Source organism: Pecten maximus, chromosome 2 (genome assembly GCF_902652985.1).
Source record: "Pecten maximus chromosome 2, xPecMax1.1, whole genome shotgun sequence".
Taxonomy (NCBI): Eukaryota; Metazoa; Mollusca; class Bivalvia; order Pectinida; family Pectinidae; genus Pecten; species Pecten maximus.
Window position 1 is genome coordinate 40,540,047 of NC_047016.1, and position 10,447 is coordinate 40,550,493.

The window sequence follows — 10,447 nt, forward strand, 5'->3', positions numbered from 1 at the left end:
CTGCCTGTCGGCCATTTTGTTATCCGATTTGTCTCAAAACGCAATATGCATAACTAGGCACCAAGGGGAACCTTCATATGAAATTTGAGAAAGATCCCTTCAGTACTTTCTCAGAAATAGCGATAACAAACTTCAATTGTCAAAATCCAAGATGGCTGCCTGTCGGCCATGTTGTTATCCGATTGGTCTCAAAATGCAATATGCATAACTAGGCACCAAGGGGAACCTTCATATGAAATTTGAGAAAGATCCCTTCAGCACTTTCTCAGAAATAGCAATAACAAACTTCAATCGTCAAAATTCAAGATGGCTGCCTGTCGGCCATTTTGTTTTCTGATTGGTCTCAAATCGCAATATGCATAACTAGGCACCAAGGGGAACCTACATATGAAATTTGAGAAAGATTCCTTCAGTACTTTCTCAGAAATAGCGATAACAAACTTCAATTGTCAAAATCCAAGATGGCTGCCTGTCGGCCATGTTGTTATCCGATTGGTCTCAAAATGCAATATGCATAACTAGGCACCAAGGGGAACCTTCATATGAAATTTGAGAAAGATCCCTTCAGTACTTTCTCAGAAATAGCGATAACAAGAATTGTTTACGGACGGACGGACGGAGGGACGGAGGGACGGATGGACGGACGGACCACGGACCACGGACGCAGGGCGATTTGAACTAAAAATCATTGGCCAAGCTTGAAATAAGTCCCCCCCCCCCCCCCCCTTTTCTTTATTTAAGTGAGGGAAGTAAGTGTTCATGCAAGGAATTTATTTTTTTTCCAGCAAATTATCTCCCCTTAGTTTTTGTTTGCTAATGTGTGAGGTCATCAGATGACACGAGAAGGATTTCATTGCTGATGATGTGTGAGGTCATCAGATGACACGAGAAGGTTTTATTGTGATAATGTGTGAGGTCATCAGATGACACGAGAAGGCTTTCATTGTGATAATGTGTGAGGTCATCAGATGACACGAGAAGGTTTTCATTGTGATAATGTGTGAGGTCATCAGATGACACGAGAAGGTTTTCATTGTGATAACGTGTGAGGTCATCAGATGACACGAGAAGGCTTTCATTGTGATAATGTGTGAGGTCAGCTTTTCTTACCTGCTGGAGGATGTGTCATTTTGGCAGCATCTACTATTATGGTTTCCAAGGTTACGACTTGACATAGCTCCTTTGGCAAAGAGGTGATGAGGTTATCCGATATATCTAGCAGTCGTAAACTTCTCAACCCACAAATACTCATAGGAAATGTCTTGAACTTATTAGCTGTGAATGTAAAATAGACAAAATAATAGCAAGTTCTTTATGTCTGAAACAAATACTGCATTCATATCTACAGAATATTCAATTCAATGAATTTGTCAGTTTGATGTTTATATAAAGTCTTCAAAAAACAGACTCCTCGAGGTGACATATGAGCAATAAAAGAAATCTACCTTTTATATTCAAAGTCTGGAGATGGCGTAGTTTTGAAAGACTATCTGGCAACCGCCCCAATCGATTATTTTCAAGATTTAGAACCTGGAAATGGAAACAGAATTTTATATTAAAATTTTAAACAAACAAATTATGAAACCAATGAATTTGAGTGGTTTATGAATTTGAGTAGTTTAAGACATATCTACAATTATAAATCACATCTCTAAGACCCCTGTGTGATTTTTGTGTTCTTGCTTCATATTTAGGATCAATAAATAAAAGTAACCCCTTTTAAAAAGTTTATATTGATTCACACAGACATCCACTTAAATGATTTTAAATATCATCTGAAAACTAATGATACACAAAGGATCAGAAGTCAACAAAACATTAACATTACAGCTTATGATTTTTTTTTAATAAGTAAAAACTATGATTTAATCATCAATACAATACTTACCTGCAGTTTTGATGAACCACCAATTTCAAAAGGCAGCAATTTGATCTCATTATTATGAAGATCTAAAACCTAAATAAACAAAGGTGTATTTTATATAAATAAGAGGAAATATCCAATGACCGATATAGATTCACCTGAAATTTGTGATTAGTCAAGAACCACCTTATCTTACATGTCTGTCACACTTGTGATGTCAAATTATTGATTTTAAGGCAACAAAGTCAATGCTTGAGACTGATTTTTTTAGAAGTTGTTGTTAAATGAGTATGGCTATCAATTCTTAAATTTCATTGTCATTCAATAAAACAATGAACTTCTTTAGCTTTGGTAAAGATGGATAGAATTTATAAGATAATCTTCAGATTTATATGGAATATTATCACAATAATAACTTCAACCTCACAATCTGAAGTGTACATGCATCTCTACCTCACCCAATAATAATAATTTTATGATTATATAAAACCTCAAATCTGTCACACAGGAAAACTTTACAGAATAGGCGGGGTCAATCACAACAGGCAAATGGAACCTCATTCTGTTTATTATCGACCGGTTTCGCCCGTACAGTGGACTTCATCAGGACAACAAAGAGAATATTTGTAGTAGTAAAAATGAGGATACCACAGAAAATCTTTGATTTTTGTTCTGCTATTTTTTTTTAATGTTAACAGTAACACTTACCCGAAGTGTTTTTAGATCTGCAATCTTGCTATTATCGAGTCCTGATATCCAGTTGTCATTCAAGAGCAATGCCTGAAAATGCAAAAAGTGTTTCCTCTAAACTAAAAGTTGTTATTTATTTGTATTTTATATCATTTGATGGTACTAACCTATGTTTCCCAGGTAAATAAATCACTTTACTGATCTTTATAAAGGTCATTACATGTAACTGTTTAATAATTCATTCACATAAAATCAAAGATTAGATGGAATATTGTAATAAAATGCAAAACTTTTTTTTTGTTCTTCTTTTACTGCCTTAGTATCGGTTTGAATATGAGATTGGGAATGCCAGTATCATGATAATAAAGACCATATTATAGACAATGCAGAGAAATAAAAATACATATTCTTTCAACTGTCAAATATGTTTTGATTTTTCCTCATAGCTTACCTCTTTGTTGAGCACTTTGCATAAGGAATATACATTGGGTGGCACCTAGGAATACAAAAAATATTAAAAGTGTCACAGGAAAATATAACCTTTACTTTATCAGATATCTGTTTTCATGAGATACATATTTTGTGTCGCATCTTTCAGATGATACTTGTACCATAAATAGCACTTAAATCAGGAGAACTATAATCACTGAATCACAAAAGGCTGGAGACAAGTACTTATAATTTATTTGGTAGTTTGTCTACTGGTTTTGCCCCAATTATCGGGCTTCATCAGGACGACTTTGTACATAAAATTTCCCCTTTAAGTACATAAAATGTAGGCAGATTTTATTTTTAAATTACATGTATGATGATTCATAATCAGACAATAAGTTAAAGAATGATTACTCTGAGAAATTGATATACAAAGTATGTAACCAATATTATCATTATTAAAGTCCATACACAACAACATTGGCTTTACTACTTAGTAGCACTTGACTTGTAATGTAAACACAGCATTGGCTGTATGTGATACAGTTACCATATATAACAGTATTTTTCGTACTCATATTTTTGGCCCCTAATATTAAGATCCTTCCCATAATATATACAGTCATATGTTGTTTATTTTTCTCAATTAAGTCATAAAAAGAATAAGAAGAATGACACTTTTGAAATCTAAATATGAGCCGATCTGGACCTTTAGGACCCTGCCTTCCACCCCCATGGGGTTAGAATGACTCAAAATTTACATAGTATCAAACTGTCATCCCAAGGTTAATATCCCAATCAAGTTTCATTCTCTTCGTATTTCAGGCTGAAAGGAACAAATTATGCCAAAATGTATTATTTTGCTACTTACACTATAAACAATAAACTACCCTTCCCATAGGTGAATGAGAATTCAAACTTTGATTTTGATAAAGCACCTCTGAAGACCTTTCATCTATGATGATTATCATTTCAAGCATAGCTGGATCTTAATAAGAAGAGAATTATTGAAATTTAAGCCAATCTGACCCCTTTTGGTTCTGTTGCTCAGGCAAAGGTTCCTATTGAATTTAGTTTAGGTTTTTTTAAAGAAAATGATAATTGCTTTCAGTATGTTTACTAGACGGGCAATGGCCATTGGACTTCATCACAGATGACCCAAAAACTTGGATGTACCAATAACAAAATGTACAAACCTCTGACATTTCACAATTGGAGAGGTCAAAGTTAGAATCTGGACTTTCCTGGCCCTACAATTCAAACAAATATGTTCCATTAATAATATAAGTTTACATAATATATTATTCAATGTAATATCCACTTTAAAAAATCATCTGTATATACTGCATACACTCCTTTTGTTTCCTTTTTGTTCAAATACATCTACATTGTATCTATATATATACCAATTGTTTATCGGACTGCTGTTTGACTAGTGTGTATAATGTTCAGCTTTACAGTGGATCCCATATATAACAGTCACTCCTTTTCAATACCATTCAAGCAGAACAAAAAAATATCAACTTCCTGATTTATTCAAATTCATTATAAGGTTTGTTATAGCCTCATGGGAAAGAATTGGATACACATTAACAAAGACATATACAAAGTAAAAGACTTTACTGCATACACATACCAAATAAAGCAGGTGTTCCATTCTCCGCTTCGCGGATTCACTCTGACTTCTGAACAGTGGCATCTTCTTCTTACTACTTCGTTTCTTTTGCAGTTTTGGAGTTAACTTCTCCTGGTTGGAGTCTGAATCACTATTTGAGTCGTTGTCATTGTTACCAGACGAAGGACTGGATGGAGATGACAACGCTTTCTGCTTGGATCCATTATGGCCCATTCAGGCCTTTAGTGTGAGCTATATATATCAACATCAAAAACAAATTGACAAATAGAATATTAGCCCCAGAGTTTTGTACATTTACGGCAATGAATGCATACAAAATTAACACATCATATTAGCTGGGCAGGAAGTTAAATGGCCAACATATACACATAGTTGTTATGAGGGGAAATTAGAGCAGATGCTGAACATATGTTCTGTAAAGAAATTATATACATATGTAATTATAAATAACTACAAAATTAAAATGCTGTAGAATATCAAGTCAAAGTTTCCTCTGACTCTTGCTGACTATTGCCATATATAATTATAACCTGATAGATAAATAACAGGTTTTTTTTTTCAAATACTGTCTGAATTTTCATACTACTGTATCATGATCTAGAGTTGCAAAGGGGCACTCCAAAAAGTTGTTTAAGAGACTAATTAACAAACAAAGCTTCAACTAGTTCTTATGCATTATGACACCGAGTTATACCAACTAGGGGAATTCACATCCAGGAAGTTTTTCAGCTCCAAGATTCAACTGCTTTAATGTTTGTTTGTTTGCTAGGTTTATCTCTCAGTGAACAACCAGGGTCATTTTGAGGTGGGGTCTCTTTCTAATAGTTGGTGACTACCGCACTGAACAACATACCATGGCCAGAAGCTACATGTAGTTGAATGCTATCCAGAGCAATCAGGGTAAAGTGTCTTGTCCAAGGACAAAAGCATGACAGCACAGACCAATGCAGCCCGTTTCTCAGCTTCCCGAGAACACAAACTGTCACAGTTATGGCATGACAATGTTGAAGCTCTCACCATGGATCTTCATCAGAGATTATAATTACATGGCCGACGCTAGACAGACTGATCTGTTGTGGCCCCTGAGAGACTATACCTAACACTGATCCTCATAAATTCATCCCTCTTCCGGTAAATTTTGAAACTTGTCATGTTAATTTGTTGTTAATTATATAAACATTAAAGAGAGGTTCATGTATGAACACTTACTATGAAGATACATCTCTGTATGTTTATAATCATAATTTTGTGTAATCATTTAATGTCAAACATTTGCCCTTGGCCAGCTTTCAGAACTTGTATACCATTAATGTATATCAATAACGCACACCCAGACAAGCCACATGTAAAATCACCCAAAGAATGTCTAATGAAGATGCATCACAACAGGCCTGAACTGGCCTTGAACGATGTCAACTCATGATCAGTGATTCACAGATTGAAATGGAATGACCATGCAGATCAAAACTAAGTAGGTAGAGCAAGGAAGTTAAACTTTTAATTATAGTAAAAGTGGTCTAATTGTTTTAGGCCAGATGGTTGATATATGAAACATTGTACAAAAGATGGTTAATTTTGATTTTTGACGAAGATTGAAAATGAAGACAGTCGATAGAGCCAGGACGGTTTGTGCTAATTAAAATACTTAAATCTATGGACAGATACTTAAGGCTTATCTCTCCAGGACTCATCCAGAACACTTTATTGTCATATTCGTAAACAATGAATATACACTGACAAAATTAAATATGGATGATATGCGCATAACTACCCTTCTTTGTGATTTATTCATAACGTGAACATAAATGATAGGTGCAATTTTACACATACAGGTTTAATTAAATAATGGTCTTATTCATTTAAATTTGACCACTGGCTTTTGAAAGTACTAAGACAATAAGTATACGTAAAAGATACTTACTTTCATACAGTTTAAGTGTTTGTATCTTGATCAGGGTTATGATTACGACAGACGTACATTGTATATATGCATGCTAAAGTAAACAAAAGTCTGTCATTCAATTACAGAATTTCCAGTTCCACTTCGGTGTCTCCTGATTAAAGCGCACACATTTGATAGTAATATATTAAACTACAAATCAGTAGTTTACTAAATTAAGTTATCATTAAATAGGCAATATGCCTTATAACACATATGAATACCGGTTTTTGTTTCATTCCCTCAATCGATCTGGAGTGGTACTTCAGTATAGTTAAATATGTCAAATCGATATAGATACATCAAAATAAACGTCCAAGTTTTGGTCACACACATTTGGCAGCATTGTATATACTTTACCTTTAAAACAAAGAGCTGTGTAATTGTTGACGAAATGTTCGAATTGACCAAGATACACCTCCGATACAGATATTTCACAATAACATTGCTACAGTCTCCATTTTATGACATAGGGCCTACATCCATCCAATAACTATCACGTGACTTTGTTATTATGAAACCGAAAGCGATTTGGAAGGACTTCTCCGATTGGTCAATGTACATTAAGGTGGCTTATACCATGTACAGAGTTTACCCTTGATGACGGAATCTAGGCCTACATCATTGGTACAGTAACCCTTACGTACACATGATATTCAGATTAAGGTATATCAATTTCGTCATAATATTATCGTTAGTAATACAATTTCTCATATTATCTCGTATTAGGCAATACGTTTTGTACTTGCAGAATGGTTCTCACATATATACATTTAGAAGCACCATAGATGGCTGTATAGTAAGCCGTTTTGGTTTTTACCCATTTCAGTAGTTCAGATATCTTTATTAAAACCAGAGATTCTGAGATATAGGCCTATCGATTTATTGACAAATTACAGATATCTGCATTTGAAATAATTCTAAATAAGATATATATATATATATATTTAGAGAAAAAACAAAAACAAAACAAAAAACAGTAATCTATGACCAAAACCAGAGAACCTTGAATAATTCCAGTGGACTTTTTTTTAAATCAGAGACAAAAGTATACAAAAATCTCTTGATCGAGGGAGAAAGTTGTAAATGACAATACATGGGGTTCAAATTAAAAAATAACTGCATGCACTTAAAATGAAATTTCATTTTTCACGTTTTAATGATTTTTTTTCTCATTCAACAAAAAAAAAAGGAAAAGAAAAGCAACGGAAAACAAGAAAAAGTCGAAGAACCATATATATGAAAGGTCACGTACTTACGAGACATAACCTCAAGTCATTAAAATAATATCTAAACGTAATCTATTATAAAACAGTTGCGAAACAAGTTATGCAAAAAGGCCGATGGAACATCAGACACATTCGGATTACTGGCAGGTGGCCCCATACACAGGCACTTGCATAGAAAATGTGAATTTAACACGTACTTAAAATACAGAGTACACATACCACTGCCATAAAAAAAATCTGAATTCACGTTTTCTATTGTAATCGCCTGTGACCCCATATAACGTTCTGCGCCCTAAGTGTATGGCAAATGTGTTACTCACTGAGCCCTCCGACCACCTAAAATATCTTGCTATCCTATACAATACTTGTCCCTGATGCTGCCAAACTAATCACATGTATTGGTTTCCCAAATATTGAGTGTATGACAATGAGAAGAATCAGATGGACCCGAGAATTTGTAACAGTATATATATGATATGTCCTATCCCATAATATATAGCACACTTTTAGGTGTTTTATAGTGGTCTAATCACACAGACTGTCTCGCGCTAGATTGAAAACAAAAACAAAAACAAAACATCACACCAATAAATAACGGGATAACTTCATTATCAGTGCGAGAAAAACAATAATCCAACAAGTACATTGACATAAGCTATTAATGCTTTCTTCTACATATATTGCTTTAAAGACATAAACAAACATAAGTTTATAACATATACAATTGTGAAATAAATAAATATCCATGTAAGCCTATTTAACACATTTACATGCATATTGTCGAAACCCCACTCTCTCCTAAACCGTAACCCCAATACCCTCACAGATTCTACTGGATAAAAATAATGTTTTACTGCTTAAAAAGTGACATAAACGTAAAACTAAATCTGAATTATATCGCCCAACTCTTAATTAAGATGAGGAAATCCTAATCTACAAACATGTGATACAGATATATTTGAAGATAATGCTTGCATGTATAGCAACTTCAGCATAGATATTGGCACTGCTAACGAGTGTTTGTACATTCAGCAGGGAATTGTATTAACTATTTTAGAGGTAAGTCATTAAAACCTTCCCTCAACCCGTCCATATCATTTCACACAGTAACATAGATACGTTTAGGAAAAGATATAAGTAATCTCGATTGCCTTGTTGGTCTTCCTGCTACATGTACTTCGGTGCCGACTTCCCATACCCCACAATACCGCATCCTCAATTGTGAGGTTGCACATGGAGGCTTTATCCAAGTTTGACATATAGTTGAGGAAATAGCGATAATTGTTTTCAGATGCCAAATTAATAGTTGATGACTTGGCCGGAGATTTGATAGTGTAACTGAGATTCCAGACCCCATAAATATAATGTTATGACATTTTCTACGAACAGCAGCAGTATCTCTGTATGTCATATATATTCACGAATAGGAGGTGACTTGGCAGGAAAACACTACACCAGAACAGAATTCCACGGAAGTGGTGGATGTGTCGCCTTCGCAGCAAGCTATGAGATGATTTGAAAAAAACAGCTTGGATATTCATTGTATCTATTCCAAGTGTAATTTGTACGATTTGCCGGATGGATTCCCATGCAATGAATGAACTCACGAATGATACAGTGCATTCCTCTTTATAACATGTTGCATTTGTCAGACAGAAACATGATTTTAACAGGTATGTGACATTACGAGAAACACTAAACCTAGTGCATTCCCATCTCCATATGTTTCAATCTTCGAAAATCAAAAGAAGTTTCATGCAAAATTTAAGTGGTTTTCATACAGAAACCGGTAAACACTATATAAAGTTTTAGGTTAATTGAACCAAAGGGAACTGAACAGATTTTCTATTTATTTACAGTGACCTTGACCTTCGAACCTGAAAAGCAATCCCAAGCAAGCAATTTCGATAAGGAAGCACTATAAAAAGTTTGAGTTTGATTGGCCCACGATAACTCGAGCTATCGCAAGGAAACCAATTTTCTATTAAAAGTAACGGTGACCTTCACCTTTGACCTTTGAACATCGAATCTGAAAGCAATCCCAAGCAAGCACTTTCTGTAAGAAAGCAATTATGTGTCGAGTTTGCGTTTGATTGGCCCAAGGGATCTCAAGTTATCGCAAGCAAACCTATTTTATATTTATAGTAACAATTGCATTTGACCTTTGAACATAAAAAGCAATCTAAGCAAGCACTTTTGGTAAGGAAGCACTGTATGAAGTTTGAGCCTGATTGGCTAAGGAAAACTCGAGTTATCACATGGAAACACATTTTATATCTATAGTAACAGCTAGCTAGTGACCTTGACCTTTGACCTCCACACATGAAAAGCAATCCAAAGCAACCAGTTTCGATAATGAAGCACTATACAAAGTTTGAGTTTGATTGGCCCAAGGGAATTCGAGTTATTGCATGGAAACCATATTGTGCGAACGACGCCGATATAGTGATACCGATATGTCGCCTTTTCCAGGCGACACAAAAATGACTTATGAGCTGACGTCAACAACTCTTGTGATGAGAGCTGAATTCTTTTCTAGGGGGAATCAAACAGCGCTATAAGTACATAGTTGTGAAATATACGGGAGTACATTTCGTTAACAATAGGACTAGGGCTCATAGAAAATGTTTTAATTTCTGATCGACAACATCCTTGTT

The 10,447-nt window shown here is 34.7% G+C and overlaps 1 protein-coding gene across 1 annotated transcript in view; it reads right to left on the bottom strand.

Annotated features, from left to right (window-relative positions):
• LOC117322072 (E3 ubiquitin-protein ligase LRSAM1-like) overlaps positions 1-7,060 on the bottom strand; it is a 30,942-nt gene extending 23,882 nt beyond the window's left edge. The window contains exons 1-8 of the mRNA XM_033876812.1: positions 6,922-7,060; positions 4,623-4,853; positions 4,183-4,236; positions 3,006-3,050; positions 2,573-2,644; positions 1,889-1,957; positions 1,446-1,530; positions 1,111-1,275 (exon numbers count right to left, since the gene is read on the bottom strand). Coding sequence (XP_033732703.1) covers positions 1,111-1,275; positions 1,446-1,530; positions 1,889-1,957; positions 2,573-2,644; positions 3,006-3,050; positions 4,183-4,236; positions 4,623-4,835 — 703 coding nt within the window. The 5' untranslated portion in view covers positions 4,836-4,853; positions 6,922-7,060. The remainder of the gene's footprint in view (positions 1-1,110; positions 1,276-1,445; positions 1,531-1,888; positions 1,958-2,572; positions 2,645-3,005; positions 3,051-4,182; positions 4,237-4,622; positions 4,854-6,921) is intronic.
• Positions 7,061-10,447: the final 3,387 nt, after the last annotated feature.